This window comes from Nycticebus coucang, chromosome 3, assembly GCF_027406575.1.
Source record: "Nycticebus coucang isolate mNycCou1 chromosome 3, mNycCou1.pri, whole genome shotgun sequence".
NCBI lineage: Eukaryota > Metazoa > Chordata > Mammalia > Primates > Lorisidae > Nycticebus > Nycticebus coucang.
The window spans coordinates 105,786,804-105,814,179 of NC_069782.1; the positions used below are offsets into that span (position 1 = coordinate 105,786,804).

General features: G+C 40.3%; 1 protein-coding gene across 2 annotated transcripts in view; it reads right to left on the minus strand.

Moving 5' to 3' along the window:
• Window positions 1–27,376, minus strand: part of ARID5B (AT-rich interaction domain 5B) — a 188,642-nt gene that overhangs the window by 82,379 nt on the left and 78,887 nt on the right. For both annotated transcript variants that reach the window (XM_053583496.1, XM_053583497.1), the window contains one exon: window positions 16,420–16,650. In XM_053583496.1, coding sequence (XP_053439471.1) covers window positions 16,420–16,650 — 231 coding nt within the window. The remainder of the gene's footprint in view (window positions 1–16,419; window positions 16,651–27,376) is intronic.

A 27,376-nucleotide genomic window follows, 5' to 3' on the forward strand; every position in this document is an offset into this window, starting at 1 on the left:
GGACAGCACAACGCAACCTCGGAGAGCCCTGCTCTGAACTTCACAGAGCAGGGGCAGAGTCTCAGCTCCACCACTGAGCTAGCTGTGCTGGATGACCTCCTTAAATAGCTCTGACCTTCAGTTCTCTCATCTGCAAAACAGCAAAAACAATAGCTACCTCAAAGTATTGCTGTGAGAGTTTCCAAGGAGATAATGTAGATAGTAAGCGCACAATAAATGCCAGGAAAAGTTTGCCTCACGAAAACTGTCGCCGAAGTGATTAACCCTATTAACTATATATTAAATGCAGTCATTAAATGGATATCTCTTAGGGACACAAACTATAGGTACCTAACACAGTGCCTGACACATGATAAGCTCTCAGTAAAAGGTATACTTATTATTGTATTTCAATTAACCAAAACTCTCAGGAAAAGAGTTGCCTTCCTTGATGAAAAGTTTATGGAGGACCATTAGAAATGCCTTCTTTATTTCACTGATGGAATGAGAATAAGTGCAAACAGAAAGGGATCTTACAGAACTCCCAGTCCAAATTTCCCATCCTGTAGGACTCCTGGAAAATATATGCAGAATGTCCTATATTTATTTGCTAGATTTTCAGTAATAACATTTTCAAAACCGCTATTTTTATTACATTCGCATACCAATTTTTATGAGTAGAAAGATTCATCGTTTTCATCAGATTCTCAAAAAGACCTAAGATCCTCAAAAGCCGGAAAACCTGGTCCAACATTCCACTTCACGTACAGTACAGGGGTCCTAGCAGGTAAACTGAGAGGCTGAAGATCCCTACGTGGTATGAGGGTCATGTTAAAAATGCAGTTCTCCTAAGTCCCAGGCAAGTTCCCTTTCTGATATACAGCGCTTTTTCTGATTTTCTGGGTAATTAACGGCATAAAGTGTATCTCTCCAAAATCATGGCTCTGTACTTCCACCTACACAAAGCCTTTTTCCTGAGGGTATAATTGCCCAAGGAACACGCCCCTACCCCTATCCTCAGTTACAACTTTCTGCCCAATTCCGACTAATGTCAGTACCAGGTGCGGCTCTGTGGCTCCTCTATCACACCTGAACAATTACCGGAGGAGGACCTGGTGGTAATGATTACTTTGTCAACCTCCATTCTCCATTACCGTCGCAACCGACGTCAACTCTGAGGCATGCCCACAGCGCTGAGTCTCAGTCTTAAGTGTGCATACAAGTGTGATTAAAATATTGGTAACAAGGGAATGTAAATTAGTACAGCCATGATGGGAAACAGTATGGAGGTTCCTCAAAAAATTAAAAATAGAATTACCATATGATCCAGCAATTCCACTACTGGGTATATATCCAAAGGAAATGAAATCAGTATGTTGAAAAGATATCTGCATCCCCATGTGCAGTGCTGCATTATTCACAATAGCCAAGATTCTGAATCAATCTATGCTTTCATCAAAGGATGAATAAAGAAAATGTGGTATATTAGAGAAATGACAGTTGCCTGAGGCAATGGATATCCCAATTACCTTGATTTGATCATTACACATTATATGCTTGTATCAAAATATCACATGTACTTCCCCCATAAATGTATACAACTATTATGTATCCACAAAAATTAAAAATAAAAAAAAGTTAGGGGCAATGTAAATATACATGATGGAATACTATATGGTCTTAAAAAGGACATTCTGTCTTTTACAAAAACATGAATGAACCTGTGGAGTGAAATAAGCCAGGCACATAATGACAAATACCATATGATCTCACTTACAAACTGAATCTAAAACGCTGAACTCAAAGGAGTACAAAGTAAAATGGTGGTTACCAGGGGTTGGGCCTGGGGGAAGGGACCTTGGGGAGGTGTTAGTCAAAGGATACAAGATTTCAATTAGAGGGGAGGACCAAGTTCAAGTGCTCTGTTGTACAACATGGTGACTATAGTTAAAAACTACGGGGCGGCGCCTGTGGTTCAGTCGGTAGGGCGCCGGCCCCATATACCGAGGGTGGCGGGTTCAAACCCAGCCCCGGCCAAACTGCAACCAAAAAATAGCCGGGCGTTGTGGCGGGCGCCTGCAGTCCCAGCTACTCGGGAGGCTGAGGCAAGAGAATCGCTTAAGCCCAGGAGTTGGAGGTTGCTGTGAGCTGTGTGAGGCCACGTCACTCTACGGAGGGCCATAAAGTGAGACTCTGTCTCTACAAAAAAAAACAAAACAAAACAAAAAAAAAACTACGTATTGCATTCTTGAAAATTGCTGACTATAGATTTTAAGTGTTCCCCCTTTAGAAAATACAAATGTGAGGTAAAGCATATGCTAATTATCACTAGGTCAATTTAGCATTCCACAATACATACAAATCTCAAAAACACATTCTGGACACAATAAATATATACAATTTTCACTGGTCAGTTTAAAATGTCAGTAATAAGATATTACCTATTCAAATTCAGGAGGTCTGAGGCAGACCCCAGGAGTCAAGTTTTTCGTAAGTTCTTCAGGAGAAGATGCAGGTGTGAAAATCATTGCCCGAGCTCAGTTTCTCACCGATGCTGAGTACTCTCTGAAGGAAGTTTTTCCTTTTGTGATTTAGAGCCACGCAGAAACTCTGAATCTTCATTCTGAACACTGATTTGATCATTACACATTCTATTCTTATATGAAAATACCACATGTGCACAACAAGGTGACTATAACCAACAAGTTAGTGTATACTTTAAAATAACTAAAAGAGTGAAATCTGAATGTTCCCAACACAAAGAAATGATAAATTAAGTGATGGATACCCTAATTACCCTGATTTAATTCACATTGTATGCCTGTATCAAAACATCACATGTGACCCTATACACACATGACTATTAGGTACTCATAATAATATGCATCTCACATGTGCCCCGAAGTATCTTAGCGCCCTCACCCACAGCTGTAGAAAGTTTAGTAGACACCTAAGTCCATAGCAGACTCTGATTATTTGGTACCTTTGCTACTGCTTAGAAGGAAAATTATTTTGGCAACATAAGTTTCCTGGAATCTATCAAATGCTTTTATGTGTAAAGATGTTCATTACAGTGTTAATTATAAATTGTACATTACAGCCATAAAATAAAATCGTGCAGAAAACAATCTAAGCTTCTTAGGTTGATAAATTCATTTCATGCAATATTATGCCATCGTTAAAATGATATACATAAGCCATATGTAATATTGGAAAATGTTTATCTTATAATAACTAAAAATTTAGTAGATAAAATTTGCATACATAAAATGTTCTCAAATAGGGCGGCGCCTGTGGCTCAGTGAGTAGGGCGCCGGCCCCATATGCCGAGGGTGGTGGGTTCAGGCCCAGCCCTGGCCAAACTGCAACAAAAAAATAGCTGGGCGTTGTGGCGGGCGCCTGTAGTCCCAGCTGCTTGGGAGGCTGAGGCAAGAGAATCGCGTAAGCCCAAGAGTTAGAGGTTGCTGTGAGCCGTGTGACGCCACGGCACTCTACCTGAGGGCAGTACAGTGAGACTCTGTCTCTGCAAAAAAAATAAAAATAAATAAAATGTTCTCAAATAAATAAAAACGCTTTGGAAAAAGACTTGAAGGAAATAGGTAACACGGATGAAATTATAGATGAGATTCAGGGAGGCAAGAGTGGATAAGCACATCAACTTTGGAGTCAGACAGACCTGACTGGGGCCCAGCCTGGCCATTCACTCACTAGGGGTGTGACTTTGGGCTTATTTAACTTTTATTAGCTGCAATTTGTTCCCCTGTTGAAGTGATAGTTAATATGAGCTTCCTTATAGGAAGGCTATAAAAATTAAGACAACGTATGTAAAGGCTTAATATAAGGCCTGATGTATGGTACATATCGCGGAAGGGTGCCAGTTATTACTATACTTGCACTTTATACCATGGAAATAATTTCAGAATGAGAAAAATATTTTGAAAAACATATGAACTGTTCTTTAAGTATTTACTTTTTTCCTTCCTTGAAATATTGTACCAAGGAGATGAATAGAGGAGGGAGGACCTGGTTAACTGAAGACACTGGTTAAATAGGGTCTGCTGCATGTACACTTGCAGCTGTGTCACCATGCCCTTCAGCATTCAGAGCAGACTGAGTAGCTGACGCTCGAGGCTCATCGGGATTATCACCACTACTGCACCAGCATTTAGCCACTAACTCACCTGATCAGCTTCTTCAACCACCCAATGGGGTCAGTGACACTTGTTGGCCTAGTGTGGCAGAGTTGTACAGAGGCAAGACTGGGAAAAGGCACTTTGAAAAGCAATAAGAAGCCCTCTTACCACGTAGGGCATTCCTCTTAGGGCTGAGGGTGTGACCAGCAGTCACCAGCGCTGGGTGGGCAGCCAAGTTTCCTGCATCTCTGGGACACCCTCCTCAGCTCATGTGGAGGGCACTGTCATCCAGGGTCATGGAGACAACTTAATGGGGCTCCACAACAGTCCCTGGGTTTGTGCTAGCCTCAATGCATCTCAACTCCCTTTCCTTCAGCAGCTGTGGGATGCAATGCCTTCTGGCATAGCACCTACCATCTGCGCTCAGTAAAGACAGACCTCAAGAAAACCAACTACTACTAACATCCTCTCTCTTTACAAGGGGACACAGGAAATGAGGCAGAAGTCCAAGGTACTCTGCGTGATACCTTGTGCTATCCCCTCCATTTCTCGTGGTGAAGTCTGACCCAATGTTGGAGGTGCGTCTTGGTGGGAGGTGTTTGGTTGGGGGGTGGATCCCTCATGAACTGCTGGTACCATCTTGGAAGTGATGAATGAGTTCCCCCTCTATTAACTCCCAGGGGATCTGCTCCTCCCTCCCCCTGTGTCTCCCGCTTCCTTCTTGGCATGTGATTCCTGCTCCCCTTCACCTTCTGCCTTGAGTGGAAGCTCCCTGAAGCCCTCACCAGAAGCAGATGCTGGCATCATGCTTCTTGTACAGCCTGAAGAACCATGAGCCTTATAAACCTCTTTTCTTTATAAATTACCCAGCCTCGGGTATTCCTTCATAGCAACACCAAAAGGACTAAGACATCTTGTTAAAATAGTTGATCTCCTCATTCAAAGACATAATATTCATGGCTGGGATGGAGAAGAAGGAAGTGTGACCTGTTAAACAATGTGTATCCTGAGGTTGCCCATCCAGGCTCTTACAAGGAACCCTGCTGAGAGATGTTCAGTGATTCATGAAGGATCCTTGGGGTCTCAGTGCCATCCACCAAGGGATCTTCCATAGAAACACTTCATATTGGCTAAGGCTTTTTTTTTTTTAACACTTTCTAATATGATTCCAGCCTGAACTATTGTTTCTGATCCTCAGAGTCCACATTTAGTCAGAACCTGACAGTGCCCTGGGTGCTAATTGGATCAGCCCCTACTGCTGGAATTCCACAATGAATCCTGATCTCTGTGAGTTACAAGTTGGAAGGGTGCTCTCTGGATCCAAGGTACCATTTGATCTAAGTTAAGGTGCTTCTTTCTAGAAAGAGCACCCTTCTAGGTTATGCAGACTACAGGGTCTTTTAAGTATTATAACAAATGAACAATATACATGGCTCGGTGCCTGTAGCTCAAGCAGCTAAGGCGCCAGCCACAAACACCAGAGCTGGCGGGTTCAAATACAGCCTAGGCCTGCCAAACAACAATGACAACTACAACCAAAAAAATAGCTGGGCATTGTAGTCCAAGCTACTTGGGAGGCTGAGGCCAGAGAATCGCTTAAGCCAGGAGTTAGAGGTTGCTGTGAGCTATGACGCCACGGCACTCTACCCAGGGCGATAGCTTGAGGCTCTGTCTCAAAGAAAAAAAAAATACACACACACACACAAAGACACTGACCAATACATGAACAATATCTCTGTGGTTTAAAAAGATAAATAAATGTCAAGAAAAACACAGTCCCTTTGAATTAAGTAGCTTTTTTGAGAATTAGATCAACTGGCAATGAACTAAAAATTAAAAGATCAAGGTCAAGAAATACTTGACATATTTAAGAAAGGAGATAAAATGATGGAGAGTTGAAGCCCCCTGAATCCATAAGAGTTTTTATATTAATTTAACAACATATGTTGACATGAAGATGAGTAAGGCATGATTCCTATCCCCTCAAGAAGCTTAGCATCTAGGAAAGAGAAGTGTAATCGAAACCTTTAACATCAGGATCAGGCAGAAGGGGGAAATCCAACCTTGGCAAAGCATGAAGTAACACAGAAGGGACCAGGAGCAAAGTGCGAGAGATGATTATTTTGAAGTGACCCTCTTAAACAGCCTGGTAAGCTGCCAGGAAACCAAGAAGACAGCTCACTTCTTTGTCCACTACCAAAAAGTTGTTCTTTGTGTTTTTTTTGCAGTTTTTGGCCGGGGCCAGGTTTGAACCCGCCACCTCCCGTATGTGGGGCCAGCACCCTACTCCTTTGAGCCACAGGCGCTGCCCATCGCTCCTTTTTTTTCTCGTAGACCTCAGGGAAAGATAAGAGACAAGTAGATTTTTCTTCCCAGAGGACTTCCCTGGGTTCTAACCATGATGGAGTCCATGAGGGAAGACTCAAGGCACCTGACGCTCTGGGGAATGTAACAACTCCTAGGAAGGAAAAAAGAGTTTTGTTGTGGAGGCTGCTTTTTCTCTACGCACAAAGTTAAAAATGGCAGAGGAAACAACCTCTTTCCTTGAGCTTCAAAGTCCAGGGCATTGTCTACGTCCTCACCTGAAATAACTTCCTCCTTCAAGGTCCAGTGGAAGATCCACTTCCTCTCAGAAGCTTCCCTTGACATCGGGGCCTCTCTCAGGCATCTGTTCACCCCAGCAGCACACAGAATTCGACATCCTCTCTTAGCTCGTAACAGACTGCTTTGGTGTGTCTGTTACATGACAAATTCCCTCATTTACAAAGCTTTGGCATATACTTTTTCCTCTGAACTTCAAAATAACTCCTGACTCTTAACTCCATCACTTTGTAGCAGAAAAATGTGCCCAGTGGGGTGAGCAGGCCTGAGGGTGTGTGTGGGGGTGTTGCTTTGCTAACCTCCTACTTCAGAGCATCATGCCAGGTTTGTGAGCCTTCAGAGCTGCTTAACCTCTCTGAGGCCACTCATGGGTACCGCTCAGGACAGGTAAGAGGACAGGCCATTGCTCCAGTCTTACCTGAGACAACTTGATTGCCAGTTGTCCAGAGAGCAGAGACCAGAGCCCCAACAATGCCTGGGGCTCTACCTTAAACACAATCTGTGCTCACTGAGGGAAGGAATCAGCACCAAGAAGCATTGCTGCTTCTGGTGTTCTTCTGCCTAAATCCCCTCTGTCCTTTGGTCCTCCAAGATGGTGACCAGAGAGCCAAAAAGGCCACTTGAGAAGAGCTTCTTAGGGAGAGAACTTCTGGGCAACTCCCAAAGGGAGCGTCAAGCCCAGACGAGGGAATCAAGATGCAGGCCAGCCAGCAATGAGAAGATTTCCCGAGCAGGCAGCGCAGCAGCTCTCGTGCCAAGAGCTTGGCTCCTCTGCCTCCTTTGAAAACCCATTACCAAATCATGGCCAGCGAAATTTAATTTTAAAAAGGGAGATGATTTATGGGCTACAGGAATAAAGAAGTGACAGACGCAGGAAAGCTTGCATACATTTCATTTTTTGAAATTAGACCTATAATTTTTTCATTAAAGAAGGATGCCAAGTTGGGAGAGCCGATGCATTCTAAGCAGAAAATCACAGAGAGGTGTATAATGACGGTCCTGTCAGCGTGGAAACCCTATGTCTTACAGAGTCCATGAGAACAGGGGGCAGTTCACTGTCTGCCCCTTTCAACTCCCACACAGGTCCTGCTCTTAAAGGGCCCGCCCTTTATTTTTATTTTGATAATTGATTGATTGATTGATTGATTGCTGTTTTTGGCTGGGGCTGGGTTTGAACCCGCCACCTCTGGCGTATGGGGCCAGCGCCCTACTCCATTGAGCCACAGGCGCCTCCTGGGCCCGCCCTTTATTTCTGCTTCTCTGATGAGATGGAAAGCCCTGGGAGGTGTGAGCAGGGGAAGTCATGCTCACTTGTGCAGGTGGGACGGCAGCGATACTGACACACAGTGTAGGTGTCCATCCACTCACTTAACCAACATCCATCACACGCCTACTGGGCACTAGGACACTAGGCCTGGGTCCTGGGCACACTGTTGCGAGCAAGACAGAAAATTCTCTGGTAACATCTACTAAGAGCTTAAGTTGTAGCGTGGGGGAGGGGAAGAGAGAGACAGACTAGCAACATGTAAACAAACAAATATAGGAGATAATTTAGATAATGATGAGTTACAGGAAGATAACAACCCACTGGGTGATGGGAAAGCATCAACTTGAGGAGAAGGGGTGGCCAGAGAGCAGAGACTTCTCTGGGAGCCATGGCCTGAATGAAAGGAAGAAGTCGGACAGACCCATACCTGGAGAAACATGCTGTTCAGAGGCACAAGCAAACAGTACAGTAGCACCTCCACTGTCGACCACTTCCCTGCACTGACCACCTCCTTAACTTGACCTGATTTTCATAGACCAGACGTGTACCACATGCACACATCAGTACAGCAGCCTAGTTCCTTGTGTTGACCACCTCTGTATACTGACCAGCTGCTATGGTCCCTTGGGTGGTCAACTTAGAGAGGTTCTACTATATTTCTGTAATGAAGGGATGTTGAATGATTTTCATTAGCAAATGAAGTATCATTTCATAAATGAGCATGAAACAATTTTGTGGGTGTTTCTGAGGAACAATTAAGGACCCAATATGTGCTTAAGTTCTTCTGGGTGCTTTAAGAAGTATAGGAATGGGTTAACAATGAGTACTTAAATAGTATTTACCAGGAAAAAAAATAGTATTTATCATGGGCCAACTAAGTACACATTTATTTGGTAACTCATTTAACCTTCACAAAAATCCAAGGAGGTCAATACCTGTGAGCGAGGCACATTTTCTTAGTCATCACTCCTTTCCATATACCACAGGGTGTCCCACAGGTTATCTCCATTCACACACAGGGAAAATGGGAAATTGTAGCTAAATATACCTTTACTTACAAAATATTCACAAGCTTTTACAAAAATTTTCTCTACATGTTGGTAAATATTAAAAATATGTAATAAAACATAAAATATGACTCTGTTTTTTTCTATTTATGGTGACCTTTGGAAAACTTTGTACAAGGAATGCTCTTTAAGAGTGGTAACATTTCTGTCTTGTTCTCAACTGTTGTGCGCAGGGACCTCAACAATACTCAGGGCATGATGGGCGTGTCACAGACACCCGGTGAGGGAATGAATGAAGGGGGTTGTGCTGTGTGCCAGTTACCACACTAAGCATCCCCAGACAGCCTCACCTACCATCCAAAGAGCTTAAATCAATCTAGTTGTCCTGACAGGAAAGAATAAAGGGGATTATAGAGAACCTTCATTATCAAGAGGATTTAAAAACATCAAGAAAATATAGACTTATTCCGAACCTCATTCCACCATCTCTCCCCAGCAGCACTTTTGCCTGTGGGTTTCCAATGACCTGGTTCTTTTCCTAAGTTTTGCATGTGCATTTCTTAATTAATAAAAATGCCTCTTTCACCCTAGACAGGAATATGTTGATCTTGTGAATGGGATGGGATATAACTTTCTTGCTTTTCTAGAGGAGATGCTAGGTGAAATATTAGCCAATATAGGTACAAATCCTTTCTTCTGAGGTGAACAAGAATTTATTGCACCCATGAGTTCAAATAGCTTATTTTTCCCACAAATAGTTTTTAGTAACCCAATGAATCCACTCAGCTACAAAAGGGGTCTGGAGTTATTTTAAAATCTCCTTTCAAGTTCCAGAAATAGAAAAGAAATCCACTAATCCTACTCATTCCATATATTATGACTCTGCAAATTAATTTACAGTAGCAACATAAAAATTTTGTTTATAAAGCTCCAAGAGAGATGGATTCCTGACTTCCAAGGCCTCTGCCCAAGGAGGTCTGCTCTCTTTTCTTCTGTTGTTCTGGAAACTGAGCCCGTATGTTAACCATTACTTGTACCATGAAGCACATCTGATACACCACTACCAGCTAATCCAACCAGGTTCACTATGTTTTAAGATGACATTAACATTCTTTCTGTCCCCATTTCAGCACATGCAAAAAGGAAGAGGTACCAAAGGTAACTTATTTCAGTTGTTCTCTAACAATAAACAAAACCTCTAGGAAACTTCCAAGACAAAGCAATCCTCCAAATGAGGTCTCTGAAGGTTAAGGTCTTCTGCATAAACAGATATATGACAAACACACCTCTTTTCCCAATTAGCGTCAATTAAAAAAGAAAACGTCTGCCTTGTTATCATTTGGGAGATTGGTGGGCACAACAGGCAGATAGAAAAATTACGAATGTGGACAGGGGCCAGGAACAAAGCCATTTGATCACTGACATCCACTGTGACCATGAAGCCCACCTTGGTAAAGAGAAAAAAATGTTTCTCACTTACAAATTCCCATGATCCTTAACAAAACAACTGCCTTTCCTTTCATTTCCAGCAAAACATGCGATCTTGACAGCGGAAGAGGCAGAGCCTAGCTTGTCCTTTATGCTTCAAAATAACTGTCTATGTCCTGAGTTTTCTTTCATAACAATTTAAGGTTTCCTCCCCTCATCTGTTTTCTCTCTCTCCGGTTGCTTTTTTTTCTTTTGTCTATAATGTCATTATTTCACTCACCAAGAAAAACAAGACAAGAAAATTCAGTACAAAGATAGAAAACCTTTTTAAAAACATATTGTAGAAAGTAGAAAACTTTTCAATTAAGGTTCCAGCAAGACAGTCCTATGGAACTGGGTTCCTTTATTATTCAAAAAGCAAGATAGTTTCTGGATGAAGACAAGTTGTCCAAGACCTAAGGATCTAATAGAAACAGTAAAGAATCTCCATTTATCAAGAGGATTTTTTTCAATCAACTGAATATAGACTTATTTTGAGTCCAGTAAGTTGGCTGTTATTACCTGGTTTTACAGCTGGGGCAAGAGTGGGACCTCATGTCACGGGAGCAGAGGCATTGAGAATCTGATGATTGAGTCCTGATTTAAACCTGGGCTATTTGCCCATAAGCCCAGCACTCTTTGTACTACATCCTGCTGTCCTTTGGGGGGCCCCTAGTAGAAGGTGTGTTTTAATATTGACGTAACTAACTTCTCTCTGAAGATCAGAGCTCATGGTGTCAACATAAGGACCAAACATCTGATGACAACCCATCTCATCGCTTTTCTTTCCATGGGAATTGCCACATCCTCCCTTTATCCTCTTCCATTCTCTGGTCAAGAAATACACACACACACACAACCACACTCCCCTGCAATTGCCAAAAACCTTAGAAGCATGACTTTAATTTCTTATGCCTCTTTGCAATTCAAAATTCAAACCAAAATAAACCATATCCCTCTTTCCCCCGCCTTTTCAGTCAGCCGTATCTTAATCCATTTAGTCCCACATACCTTTAGGAACTGATTTCATCTCACTTATGTATATTGAGCCACCCTCCATCTCTCTGAAGGAAGCCAGTGCCTTAAAGTTATCCATTTATCTACTGTACTATGCATGCCCCTGTTTGGATTTAGCTGTCAACACTTCACACATGGGCAATAAATCTATGGGATAGTAATGTAAACGACGCACATTACAAAGTGGTGGACGTTTTCTTGTTCTAACAACAGAAATAGGCAAAAATGTTTGCATGTGTGTGTTTTCTCCCCAACGTAGACAATAACAGTATGCATAATATAAATGACAGTATGCATTTTATAAGAGAAAAATCATATTATTAAAAAAAAGGTAAAGCAGAGCAGGGGTTTATTGGAAAATGCCTGATGTGAAGACATTCTAACAGGACAGTGAGGGCAGGAATTATGCACAGGGTAAAGATTTGTAGGAAGAAAAAATTATCACTCATGTCCCTGTCCCCTCGTTGGTATTACAGTCTCATTGCCTAATTGCACATGTAATACAACGAGTTTTCATAAGGCTTTAATGGGAAGTCTGTTGCTTGAGTTTTAAAATAGTCAATTCTCTTGTGCTAAGAAAAGAGCATATTGCCTTTAAGAGCAGGGTAACTGGCAAAATGGAAGAATTTGGGTAGGATGTTGAGGCTGAAGCTTTTCAGTCACCTACCATTAATCTGACTCCATTTATGCTTATGTCATAGGCTTAGAAATTGCACAGTGCTGTAAGTAAGGAAGGGACCTGCATAAAATACAGTAGGGAAAGCAGATGGTATGCTATCAAAACCCTTCCAGCCCAAAATAACCTTTTCCCAGTAAGAAGGATAGTTAATTAAAACCAGGATATATTTACTCTATTCTGAATATCTCAGTGTAAATAAAAATCAAAATGACACTACTGTATGTTGGACTAAATGATGAAATTTCATCTATGCTATTTTTCTTTAATAGCTTCTAATCAAACTTTTCATTAAATAGTTTCATAAAATTCCACAGAGAATTTATTTACAGGACTCATTGTAGATTTAAAGGCCTTACTCGTTCAATTAAACTTGTTATTCAGTGGACAACATTAAAACAGCAGGGGGATGGGGGGAGTTGGGAGGGCAGTGGCTGGGCAGTTGGGCAAGGTTGTCCCACAGAGCAAAATCTATTTTCAGAGATGAATCCGGGGAGCATAGGTAAGCTATACAGCACATGGAGGAAATGTGGGGCCACCTTTTAATCCAACAAAGAAAACCAGTTCTAGTTTCAAAGCCACTGCCTGGATCTTCCCAGGCTTAGTCCACTGACTCACATCCATGTTTCACACCAGGCCAGTTATATTAATAAAACCCACCCACAGCACAGTGACTAAGGGCAAACAAACTGAAGGGATACCATCAGCCCACCCAGGGCAAAGGCAGCCTTTAACTAACATGGAAGAGTCAAGACACGTGTTCTGTTTTATTTTATTTTATTTTTTGGAGGCAGAATCTCACTTTGTCACCCTTGGTAGAATGCCGTGGCATCATAGCTCACAGCAACTTCAAACTCTTGGGCTCAAGTAATTCTCTTGCCTCAGCCTCCCAAGTAGCTGGGACTACAGGTGCCCACCACAATGCCCTGCTATTTTTAGAGATGAGGTCTCACTCTGGCTCAGCTCACCTTGAACCTGTGAGCTCAAGCAATCCACCTACCTTGGCTTCCCAGAGAGCTAGGATTACAGGTGTGAGCCACTGCACATGACCCAGGACATGTATTTTAAACCATTTTGACTTTTCTAATAGTTTTCTAGTAACCTGCTCCCTATCTTTTAAAAGCAGATTAAGGCAGGGCACCATGGCTCATCCTATAATCCTAGCACTCTGGGAGGCCATGGTGGGAGGATCCCTTGAGGCCAGGAGTTTGAGACCAGCTCTGAGCAATACAGAGAGACCCCATATCTGCAAAAATTTAAAAATTAGCCAGGTATGGTATGTGTCTATAGTCCTAGCTACATGGGAAGCTGAGGCAGGAGGACTGCTTGAGCCTAGGAATTTAAGGCTGCAGTGAGCTCTGACAACACACTACACTCCAGGCTGTGCAACAGAATGATACTCTGTCTCAAAAAAGGAGGCGGCAGATCAAATCCTGCCTTTCCCACAGGCTTTCCATGACCACTCACCATGACTGCCATCTCCATCTACTGCCCACCGTACCCTCCCAGGCCACTGCCAAATTCCTGCCGAACTTGCTTTCTGTAACACTCCCCAAATACCTAATCATCAACTTTCTTGTAACATTAGTTCACCTTCCAGGTGTGTTAATCCTGTCTTCCCCAATTAGATTTTTAAAGCCTCAAAACAAGTAAGGACTATGTTTTATTTATCTTTTGAACACCTTCCACTTACCCCACTCCATAATCCCATTTAATAGAAGAAAGCAAAAAGTATATTAGTTAATAAAATAAATATTATTCAACCATAGGAAAGCAGACACTGTCCTTTTGAGAAGGACCTTGGAGGTATTTTACAGCAATTTATGAATTTCGTGTGTCAAAGGTGTAGCTGCTAAATGCTATAAACTCTTTGCCATCAGCCCCGCCACCCATCCACCTGGTGATATGGCTAATAAAATTTCATTTTTATAGCCTAGGCATACTGTTACCTAAATTACATTTGACCAATTACTGAAGTCACCAAACGTGTAGTACAGAATATATACTGTGTAGAAAATTCATCTGTGGGCCCCCTGGCACTCTCGGTGATCTGACAGAAGTGTTTCAGTCATCTGGCAGTGTTTAATATTAGGAACATTTGTTTAATGCTAGTCACTAATTAAATTTATGTTCTTCCACCAACTGTTAGCTGGTTGGAGAAACTCAATGCCACATTTTAACAAACACTTTAACCCATGTCAATTTCAAATACAACCAGTTGGATCTTTGAAAAAGGGTGCTATCTGGAAATTTAGATGTGTGACCAAAAGTGGAAGGCTGGGTAAGGAATGTTGGTGTAAGTACTCAAATCAGGTCAAAATAAGCTTTTCTGTTCATTCACGAACATGAAATACTCTAAGAAGTACAAACTATTTGAAGAACAAACAACTAAAAAAATCTAATATTCTAATTATTAAACTAGCCATCTAGAAGCTCTTTAAAGGTACCTTTATTCCAAAAGAAAGCTTCCACTTTAAGAGGCTGGAGAAAAAAAAAACAGTGTTAAAATTAGCTATACCAGAAGAAAGTTCAGGAAAACATTCAAAAAGTCAGATGCTTGTGTTTGTGAGAACATTTAAAGCTAATTTAGTAACTCTTAACAACCATTATGATCGCTGTTGAATTGGAACTTCTATTACCAATTCTAGATGCAACAGCTTTGAAACTCAATGACTAATAACTCTTAAATTAGCCAAAAAGGTTAAAACATTTTTTTCATTATTTTACAATGCGAAACTCTGATTTTGAATACTGTTCATGAGGGAAAGCTCTCTTTCGGTTTTACTCTGTGTCAAAAATTTAGAGACCTCTTGAGCAAGCCAGTGGGATGTAGGGTTTGAGTTGGACATCCCAAAGAAAAACTCCAACACAAGTATTGAAAAGGAAAGATTTTGTAAATGCTGATCTAAAAAGAGAGGATATTAAAAAAATGTATTGCACATATATTTTCTAATTGAATTCAAAGGTTATTTGAATATTTTAAAACACGCAGTAACTGTTTATTTGAAGAAGGAAAAAAGAACTTGAACAAACACTATTATCCTCTTACAGATTAACAGTCTTTTGATAAGTTAGAGTTGTCAAAGTCATCAGGAAAAACAAGTTATAAAGAAAAAGTCACAGCCTTTAGAATCTAATTAACTTAGATCTTTTTGTTCCCCTTCCCCTCATCCTCAGCCTACCTGTGGCCATATATCTACTTACAAAAATCTCCCCAGTAGCAGTTACAGGGTTGCGGGAGTCAAGAGGAATTAAATTTGAAAGTCTACAAGTGGACTCCCAAACCATGCTAAGATCTTCCATGGTTAAGCAGAATAATATGAATCTGAATAATCCATAAACTTGGGTTCCTTGGGGAAATATCAGCCAACAGGATCAAGCCACATCCCACCTCTATAGAACTCTACACTCTCTAAGCCAGGTATCGGGGAGGGGTGCAGCAGTGCTCAGCCATTTCAGTGGTCACGCTATGGTGGTGATTCACGGAGAAGGGGCAGGGTGAGGGTGGGGGATGTTTATGCCTCCATAATTGTACAAATTCCACAGCATATAAGAATTTCTAAACTTTACAGAAGGGGAACAAGTAAAGTTTGATAATGCTCTCCAGCATATTCTGACATCCCTGCTCAGCCTGCTGAGAACCACTGATAAGATCCAATCTCTTCAACAAACAGGTGAGAAAGTGAAGATGTAAGAAAACAGTTATCTTGGCTTGCTTCCCCGTATTCCCAGCACCACGTAAGGTTTTCCAAACTGATGATGTGACATCTTCTCCTCCTCTGTCTATGGAAACACATGCCCAGTCAACGAGACAGAGATGCAAACTGCGTGCAGGTAATTTACCTTTGGCGGGCAAAGTGTGTGGGTCCCTGGATACCCAGGGACATGTACTGAAGTGGTTACATCTGGTGCATTTTTATAGTACCTTATAACACTATAGAAGGAGTGATCAGTTAAATGCCAACAACAAACGTGAACAGCCAAAACCTTTTGAGAGAGAACTAATGTGAAAGTTATCTGTCCCAAAGATCAATTTCAAGGTCAACCAAGCTACTTCAGACTCTCTATTGGACAATAAATACTAAATAATAATCTCTTCCTCATGGTAAACAGAGGCAGTGACGACTTATGCAGCAATAGTGTAGGGGGGAGTGGGGCAGGTGTGGGCGTGGAACTCAGCCCCATTCCCCACCACTGCTCTTCGCTTGAACCAAGAGCGACCAGGCACATGTGTGTAAGTATCAGATAGCAGAAGGAAAAAAAAAGACTCACCAAACTCATCGCATATACTCTCGTTTTCTATGAGAGTAGGGTGGTCAAAGGTGTCCCGACAGTACAGGATCTGAGGGTTCCTGCTGACGACAGCGATGCCGCCCAGGGCTAATGCAAACTGGTCCGTCAGAAGGGACGACGGCTCATCCTGGATACGTTTCAGCATAGAGCGGTAGCGGCAGTACTGGGGATAGCTGAGAACGATCACGTTGGTCTCTTCCTCATCCTCCCCTAGACAAATGAGAAAATATTTCCATTACCCTCTTCCCTCCAACAAAGACCTTCCATGGCCATGACATAATCTCAATAATCGCTTCTGACTTGGGACTATCGATGCAGTCATTACAAAGACTCTCACACCAGCCCATTCATCCTCATCACAGTCTAGGGGACACCAGCATCACCCCCCACACACACACCCGCCTGGCCCAACCTCATTCATCCAGCCCCACCAAAAAACCTCAGATTGCTGCAGAGACTCTTTGTGGAGAAAAGAAAGAGTGTGATGGCCCTAGAGACATTAATCAACACCTGTATCAATGGCAAGCAGCAGAGCCAAAAAGAACTTTTTTGAAAAAAATGCAGTTTTTAAACATTAAAGTCACCGTGGTAGGGAAAAGGCAGTACTTGACTGTGCTTCTTTACACTTCCTTCTACAGTTTGGTGTTGCTCTTATATTGGATTATACAGATGGTCTCCAACTTACGATGGTCCCATTTAAGATTTTTGACTTAACGATGGTACAAAAGCCATACACATTCAGTATTTCACGGGACTTCCAATTATGCCGTTTGAGACTTTCCTGGGCTGCAGTAGATCCTCTCTGGAAATGCAGGGCAGGGGCAGTGAGCCACAGCGCACTCTCACCGGGGCTCTGGGGTGCACCCTGCGGTCAGGTGATTTTGCCCACGGATGGGCAAGGCTAAGCTATGATGTTTGGTGGGTTAGGGGTATTAAGTACATTTTAAATTTATGATGGTTTTTTTGGATGAAAACCCAAGGAACATCTCTATAACCTGTGCAGGGCTTGAGGCCTCTAGAAAGGTCATCTGGCCCCAGAGAGACGCCCACGAGTCTAAATAGCATCATCGTCTGCTAGGGGTCATTAGGGCTGTTCAGCAAATATTTCCTGTTGTCTTTATCAGCTTATGGAAAGACTGTGCTTCCCACTGTCTTGAAGCCCAGGAGCCATGTGACTTGTTTTGACCAATGAAATATGACCAAAGTGTGTGTCTACTTTGACAGCCTATGTGCCACTGACCACAGTTTCTCTTTGCCTTTGTTCTAGCTGTCTGTAATGTTTCAGGTAGGGTCTACTCTGGCATTCTGAGTCTTGGAAGCAGAACCCCTGGTTTATCCAAAGAGACATACAAGTGGAAAATAAATCTCTATTATTTTAAACACCTGGGATTTGGGGGCCATTTGTTATTGCAGCATGATCTACCCCAACTTGATTGATACATCTTCCTTTTCCAGCCTCCCTCATAGCCGTACCCCCTGTCTTTTAATGCTCCTCAAATCCATCTGGTAGCTTGGCATATCTCAGAGAACCACGCAGAGAGGTCTCCTCACACATTCTTATGAGACATTTCCACCGGAACCAACTTAACTCAGGAGAATATTTCAGCAGATGAGTGAAGCTTCCTCTTATGATGATCTTAGTGCTTATTTACACCTCACTATATTTTGTTCTCAGTTATAGAAACCAGACTCTGCACGGATAAAGTCCTCCTTTTTCCTGAACTTGAGGAATGGCTAACACCTCCCCTTTGTAACCCTGCAGCCCACACAATGTCAAGCTGAATTTAGGCTCCAGTTTGCTGTTACTCTACAACCACGCCATCAGAGCAGTTTTAAGCAATTCCCAGACATGTCACTTGCTTATCCAAAGGGAAAAGACTCAATATTTCAAGCCCTTACCATGCTGCAGGGAATTGCACAAGACAGTTGTTAAGGATACTGACATTATTATGGCCATCTGGTAAGCAGTGGGAGACGAATGAGCAAGGACAGAACATAATGATGGAACATAACTAGCACCAATGGAAGGGGTGCATGTGACCTTTTCAGATAGGAGGCCAATGCCCAGATGTATTCCTAATTATGTTCACTTAGTTCCTCAGGCTGGAGACTCCTCTATGGATGGAGATGTTTAGCGGCTTACAAGATGACATCTTTTAGCAGTGTATGATTCTTAGACTCCTGCCTGGTTTGTGGGGTAGCCACTTCATCAGCTGGCACACATAATTAAAAGGAAATATGTTTACATTGAAGGCAAATCTCCAAATGAAAACAAGTTTTGAGCTGCTTAAACGTGAATATATCCCAAGATACTCCAATCTGAGATTTTTACAGCAGACCAAGACATTAAGTTCATGCTTTGAGTTCAGATCTGTGCTTTTTATAACAGTTAAAGCATGAAAAGGCTTAGTGGAAATATTTACCAAACACCATCAGAACTCCAGAGTATCTAAGTACACTCCAGAGGATCTATTTCACTCTACTTGCATTACTATACGGGATTTGTCCAAGACACTGTGAATGAAAAGAGTGGGTATAACAAATAACTGGCTGGACTTACTCCTTTTAGCATGCTCAGCACCTCACACCACCTCCTGTACACAGTAAATACCGTGCAAATACCTGTTGATTCCAAAACTCAGTCTGGGTTGTGCCAATGGCTCTCTGTGATGGGGGAAAGTTGCACCAGTTCCTCCAAGTGCTCTTGAAATAAAGTGGAGAGAGTTGTGCTTTTCAGCTTAAAGGAATGTGAAAGAACAGTTGCTTTAGAGTTAGTTTCATGGAGAAGATACCCCATGGCACTTGGGACCACTTCACTTCCCTCCCATCATTTCATTCTCTCCCTGTTTTTTCTGACCATTTCATTATGATCTCTAACCTCTTCCTAATCTTCTGTTCTGGATGGAGGTAGCTCCCTGGCAGTATTCTGTGCTTGGAAATGCCCTCTTTTTTTTTCTTTTTCTATCTCATCCTGGCCAAAACATTTATCCCTCTTCCCTTTGTGTGGTTCCTAAAATATTAGCCAAGTCATGAATCCTTCTCTTTCTGTTGGAAGAAAAACCATAAGTTCCCTCCACTCTCGTGGATACTAGTTTTACAACTGTCCATTCACTCTGGAGTTTATCCTATTTCGGACTGCCCACATCCCCACCTCAGCATCACATCGGGTGTTTATAAAAAGGCAGAATCTGGGTGCCATTAAGAACCACTGACTCAGAATCTCTTAAGATTGAGGGATAGAAATTTACACTTTCAACAAGCATTCTAAGTAGCTCATGCACACTAACTTTGAAACCAGTAACTCTTGAGCTTAGCTTTTTGCAGAGATTTATTGCAATACATTTAATATGAGTTTTGAAAAATATATATAGCATGTATATATGTGTATATATAGATTCAGTTGTCAGATACATATTTTTATTCCTAGTTCTAACACCCACAGTACACAGGACAGAATATAGGACCAAATTCCCTTCTCCTTTCTACTTTTCCAGGATCGTTTTGGATATCACCAAAGATAGCAACTGTAAAAAGCTCTCTTAACTAAAAATACGAGGGACTGAGGTACCATTTCTCTATTTGGAAAGCAGAGCCAATATTAATGCTATTTTGGTACTGATAATAAAACCCTACAATTTGCTAAGGTCTTTCAGATAACATGCCTCTTCTGTTCCTCACAGAAACCCTTTTAGCAGCATCTCTACTTGTTACTGGTCCCCAATTCAGTGATGGGAAAATGAAGTTCAGACACACCAATCACTACTCTAAGATCTCTAAGAACTAAACAGGGTTGGAGGTAATAACTATAACCCTATCTATTAACTCCAAGTTTGATGATCTTTTCATTATGACAACATGTCTTAAAAATGATGGTAAAAATAATAATAGTTATTATTAATAACAACTAGTTATTATAGATTTATAGTTAATTTATAAAATTATGGATGAGAATGGTGGCCTTTGATCTGGTAAAATAGAGACTTCTGTTTCACATAACGCTGTGGAATATGGCCAGTTATAAGCCAGAATTCTTTTACTCGGGCTTAGTCAGCTTGTTTTATTTTAAAGCACTGCAATTCTCATTGTAACTATTTGACATTATTGACATTGTGACATTTGACACTATTGACTATTTATACATTATTTCCATGTACATCAACTTTCTACTTTCTACCCATGTGATAGGAAACAGTCCCAACTCTTATATTTTGTCATCTTGGAGTCCCTACTTCACACTAAAAGGCTAAAGGCACGGTGGGGGGTCTGGTTTAAATGTGAAAATGCTTGGTGAGGTCAAAACAGGAATTACCATCACTTTTTTGCTTGTGAACAGAACCACCCATTTGGACCATACTTTTGGTATTGTTTGGATAGAAGTAAATTTCAACCTGGCAATTAGACATCCCCAGAGGAGTTGCCGTTAATATTTACAAAACCAGAGAAAGCCCATGAGACCTTCAGGACGCCTAAGAAAATGAACAAAACATTATAGATGACAGTAAAGGGAAGATCCGAGTAAAGGTGAGAATCAACAAGAATCAACAATTCAGCTAGGCCAAAGCTTCGCTGAGGGCGGCACCTTGAGTCTCTTTGCAGTTTAGGCAGACATGTTAATTTTACTGACATTTCCTCATGACAAAGTGGGGTCACTTTAATATGAAAGGTGTATATAACAGAGTAGAAAATTATGAGTTTAGGGAGAGCTTTCCAGGTCTAAAATTTCATGTTCACAGAATTGCCTTACCGGCCTTTACATGAAATTAACTTGCTTTGGATACAGCTTACAAAAATATTAAACTTTTCAACAGCTGGCATGTTTAACTTTGCCCCAGTACACTGGAGAATCAAATAAAGCCCAACAGTCCTTTCAAGAATTCTTATTTAAATTCCTCAGCTATTTCTTTCCTCCTTTATGCATTTTGTATATACACAAGCGAAGTTACCCATGACACATGGGTTGCCAATACGTGCCATGTTGGATTTTTTTCCCCTTTCCAATTCATAATAGGACCAGCAGATAAGTCTAAGAATGAATAAAGAATGGATAAATTGCATATTTGTTTAGCAAAAGACAAACAAAGTGTTCCTGGAACAAAGATTTTCTTTCAACCCCACCCACACAGGAAAAGAAATCAAAATACTACCCTAAGAAGTATTCTCCTAACATACTCCATTCGGTCGTAGTTGGTTAGGTAATTCATATGTTACCTGACTGCAGTCAACAGAAAATGATTAGCAATAAATTGCTAGTACCCAAAGACTAAAATTTTAAACTATGATTATGACATTTTATTAAAATGTCATCCCATTCCTCAACGCCCACCCCAAAATGTGAATATGCCTATTTTAAAATGAAAAGGAATAAGAGACCCAAAATTACTAAACCTCATTTCAACTTCAATAAAAAGAACTTTGCCTATTAAAAGTTAATACCTAAAGTACACTGGCTGTAATGCTCAACCAAAATTACTCTAATCCTGTGCTTATATCATAATTACACGTTTTGTTAACCTCTCTCAATGTCAATTTTTCACTTATTTATATATTTTCAAAGTCCAAAACAGAATTCCACAGAGAAACTGTAATTAGAACGTAAGACTCCACCCAAGCTTTTTAAACAGTAACTGTATACCATTGCTTTAATCCTCAGAGTTGGGCTGGGGGTGGGGTAGAGGTGGGGGGAGAGGATAAGAGCAGGCATTCATTTTGAATAGCATGTTGCTCAAGTTGTCTTTGTACAAGGAGAGATGCAGGAAATAGCAAACACAATGAATTAATGGCGCATTGACTTTCAAATATCCATAATGCTATTTTTTAAAAAATAGATAATGGTAGCCAAACGCACAGAGGCTGAAAACATAGACTCCGGAGGAGAAATTTGCTTTTGTCTCTTACACAATTCTTACAATCTAGAATTGTAACTTTTTCATTCTTAGGGGAGGAGGGGAGGCTTGTTTCAGAAACATCACACCAGTATGCTTACTGAAAACCACTATAATCTACTTCTAACATCAGTAAGCTTAAAAAAGAAAAAAACACCTTTAAAAAAAACCTTAGCACCAGGATTTTATAGAGCCTGGTGGAAAAAATATGCATGTTCCTTCCTGCACCTAATTACCTCAACTGAAAAATCTGCCAAGTATTTTGCCCTTTAGTTCTCTTAATCGTATTAGGGCAAATGCATTTGGATGCCAACAGAAACAAACATTTAAAGATTTTCACTTAAAAGATTCCAAAAATGTATGAAGGCTGCAAGAGACACAATGTCCCTTGTGCTTCAAAGACAACCTACGGTTTTCTTTCTTTTTTAAAAAAGTAAATATGAATTTGCTCATGTTATAAAACTGGATGTCTAGTTTTGAAACAATTTAAGTAAAATAATGTCAATATGAGAGGCTCTCACAATGATTTATGCTTCCTTCTGTTGCTTTATTACATTAGGCATTCTTTTCTCAAAGCTTTCTACTTTTCCCTGCGCTCCTAGCAACCAACCAACAGGCAAAGCATCAACTTTATATACCTGGCACTATTCCAATTCTTACTACTATTGACAATTATATTGAAGCTTCCATTTAATTGTGGCTCTGTTGTGACACCGAATATTTGTCATAATTAGGCATTTCCTATTTCTGTCCATTCATTTTTGATGATTACTGAAAATGAAATTTTTTATTCCAGAAAACCTAAGCATGAAAATTCTACAGATAAGAGTAGCTACAGCTGTTACTATCATTACCCACATTGTAACATGCAGTGCAAAAAAAAAAAAAAAGGAAGAAGAAGAAAGAAAAAAAAAAGAATATAATTTCTCAGAAGGTAATTTTCCTTTCAGTCTAAGTGCTCTTATTCATCTTGCAGTTACTCAATGATTTCCTGTTCTAATTACAGGACATTATACAGAAAGACATTTGTAAAAGAAAAATGCAGCAGAGCATATGACTAAATAGCTTGAATTGGTTGAAAGCGTTTAAAATTCCAAAGTTGTATATCACCTTTATCAATCCATGGCTACAGCTCTGTGTAAATGTGCACTGTGTTCCACCGTACTTTTCATTTTCTTTTAGGGCTGTAAACTTAGTACCCTAAGTTAGTACACATCAAAGGGGAAAATACATCTGCAGTTAAACCGATGTTGGAGAGTTGAGGTCGGGGAAGATGGGTTGGGGTGTGTTTGTGCGTGTGTGTGTGTCCTCATCAAAGCTGTTAAACTGGAGGCATGCCAAGGCAAGGAGTGGAAAATATTAATAATAAAAATAAATTAAATGCCTGATTAAAAGGGAGAGAGAGCAAGATTCCATCCGGAATAGAAATAAAAATGCCACAAACTATTTCATAAAAACAAACTGTGACGTAAATTACACATTGGTATTGCACTGTTGTGGTTATTTTGAGAAATGGTTTGTACTGTAAGTCAGCTGGTGCTGCCCCACCCTTGATGATTTGGTAATTCTCTACACAGTAAGCAAGGGGGGCAGCTTTGAGATTGCTGAGAGAGAAAGCAGACCTAGCCATACAGAACTGGCAATAAAAAAGATAATGTACTTTTAACGTAACAGAACAAGGAGATTGGCTGGGCTTTATTAACTAAAAAAAACTGCTTTAAATGGTCCCCAGCTTGCCATTTGTTTTCATAAATGGAAACACAGATCTTCCCAGGATAGGCAACAAAAACAGTAGAGAACTTGAAAAAAAAAAAAATGTGGGAAAATAGATCAGTGCAAGGTTGCAAATGGAACAAAGAATATTTCAAATGCAAACTAAGGGTTTGAACCAGCTGTTGGCAAAAGCAAACCACTTAAAATAGATGGACACGCAAATATAAAAATATGTAGTACAATATCAGTATCAGCTTTTGCCCTTATTATTGTTTCATCCCTCAAAAGAGAAAACGATACGAAACTAAACTAAAACCAAACACTGCCATTACTCTGAGGAACAGATGAACTTAGTGGGACACAAGCCAGCTATACCTCCAAGGTGGTCCCCAATGGCCACTGAATGCTAAGTTACAATTCAGGAGCCACTCTGGATTTCATCTTGAGAATTCTGTACCTTATTATCATGGAGTCATCTCAGCCAAATTTAAATGCCACATAAGATAGGGATTATGCAATAGGTACTGTTTACCTCCTAGTGAGATCTCATGGCCCGAACGACATGTAGGTAAAGCTGTGACCACATTTGAGGTGTGATATTCAGTAACCTTTAAACTACAGTCAGCCATTCACTTTTAGTATAAATGAGTTTCAATATCTGAAGAATTAAATATAAAGAACCCATGGACATCAGGGAGTCAGGGCCTAGACAAAATTTTTCCTACTCTAAGATTATACCAAAAGTTTTGTCAGAGATTAACTAATGTGCTTATTTATTCACAAGTGACCCAGGTAAGCCTATTATTATACTGGATTTAAACTTAGTTAAGCTCAACACTCTCTTGATTTATAAGGAGCTACCACTAAGACCTAAGGGGGCTGCTCCATGGTTACCATGACAAGGTTGCTATGAGAGGCAGAAATTTGACCATCATTAGCAGAACTGCCCTTAAAAATTGTAACAACATCTGCTATCTTTTTTTCTGAGAATTTACACATGGCGTTTTATCTTTCCAGTTGTATTTAACGTCTGCCATCACAGAAACAATCGCCATTCTATTGCTGTAGCAGCTGTAAAAACCTTTGGCATCAGAGAGACCCTCCTGAACTCCAAGCTCATGAATAAACCTAATTAAGGTACAATACTGGACCGATCAATAGCTAAATGATTAACTTCCACATGTTAGTTTCTCAGCATGTAAGATCCAAATTTGGACTTGAAGCAAAATGACAAATCACTATTTGTTGCGACTTTCACTGACATGATTATTTCAGTCAACACTGATCAAGCTAAATCTAATAATGACCAACACGGTTTATATCAGAAAAAAGGTATGTATGAAGAGCTAAACAACATAGGATTGACTCATATTGATCATTCAGTACGCAGTACTCAGAAGACATTCTATACACATCTATGTGCAGACACTGGGCGTAGGTATCCTGCACTTCTACTTTCATTGAAATGTGCAGCCATTAAAATAATAAAGTTAAATAACATTTCAGGCCTTGTTATATTAAGTTACAAAAAAAGGAAGGTATGAAATAGTACGTTCAGTTCCATGTCATTTGTTTGGTAGTCTTACTGAGATATAATTCACATATCATAGAATTCATTCATTTAGTGTATAGGCTTTTAGCATATTCAGAGTTGTGCACCCTCCACCGTGATGAAATTCAGAACATTGTCATTACCCCACAAAAGCTGAACACTTCTTCCCCCATAGCCTACCCCCATCCCAGTCCTAGGTAACCACTAATCTCCTTTCTATTTATATAGATTTGCCTATTCTGAATATTTAAGATAAATGGAATCAGACATTAATTATGTGGTCCTTTGTGACTGGCTTAGTTCTCTCAGCATCACTCTTTCAAGGTTCATCCATGTTGTAGCATGTATTAGAACTTCAGTCCTTTTCGTGGCTGAATATTCCACTGTACATATATAGCCCATTTTCTAATCTGTTCATCTACTGATGGATACATTAGCTGCTTCCAATGTATTTTTACCTGTAATTACATTTTGCTATCAACATTCATATAAAAGTTTTTGTGTGGATGTATGTGTACCCCTAGGAGCTGGGTCATACAGTAACTATGTTTCCCCTTTTGAGAAATGCCATACATTTTCCAGAATGGCTGCACTATTTTACTCTCCCATGAACAGCATGTGAGGATTCTGACAGCACAATGTCCTCACCAGCACTTGTTACTATTTATTTTTAGGATAGCCCTCCTATGGGTATGAATTGGTATTTCATATTGTCTTGTATAATACTTAAACATATTTAACAGTAGGTGCCTCTAGGTTGTGGGATTATCTACAATTCTTATTTCTCCTTTGGTTGCCTTCATTTTCAACTGTGCAATTTATAAAAGAAGGGGATATCTGGCAAATTTATATGAACTTTTGAGGGACCCCAAAGAGTCAAAATGATCTTGAAAAAGAACAAAGTTAGAGGACTCATACTTTCCAATTGCAAATGTTACTACAGAGCTACGGTATTAAAAGAGTATGGTACTAGCATTAGATAGACAGATGCAACAATGGAATTCAATAGAGAGTTCAGAAATAAACCCTCACATCCATGGTCAATTGATTTTTGACAAGGGTGCCAAGACTATTCAATGGAGTAAGGACAGTCTTTTCAACAAACAAATACTGGATATCCACAAACAAAAGAATAAAGTTGGACCTTTATTTCACACCATATGCAGAAATTAACTAAAAGTCGATCAATAACCTAAATTTAAGAGCTACAACTATAAAATTCTTTAAAATATAGGAAAAAATATATTATTTCACAAGGGTTTCTTAAGCACAACACCAATAGCAACAGAACATCAAAAAATAGATAATTGAACTTCATCAAAAGTATAAAGGTTTGTGCATCAAAGGACACTATCAATAAAGTGGAAAACCAGCCATGGAACCAGACAAAGTATTTATATATCATACACTTGATCAGGGGTTACATCCAGAATACATAAAGAACTCCTGCAACTCAATCATAAGAAGATAAACAATCCAATTAAAAAATGGCAAAGGACTTAAATAATTATGTTTGCAAAGAATATATACAAAATGACATGTGAAAAAATGCTCAACATCATTAGGGAAATGCAAATCAAAACTGTAATGAGATACTATTTCATAGCCAGCAGGATGACGATTAAAAAACAAAAAGTACCAAGTGTTGGTGAGGATGGGAAGAAAGGCAAAACCTCATGCCTTGCTGGACAGAATGGAAAATGGTGCAGCCGTGTTCAAAAAGATTCTGAAAGTTCCACAAAATATGAAATATAGAATTGCCAAATGACGCAGTTTTTCCACTTCTAGG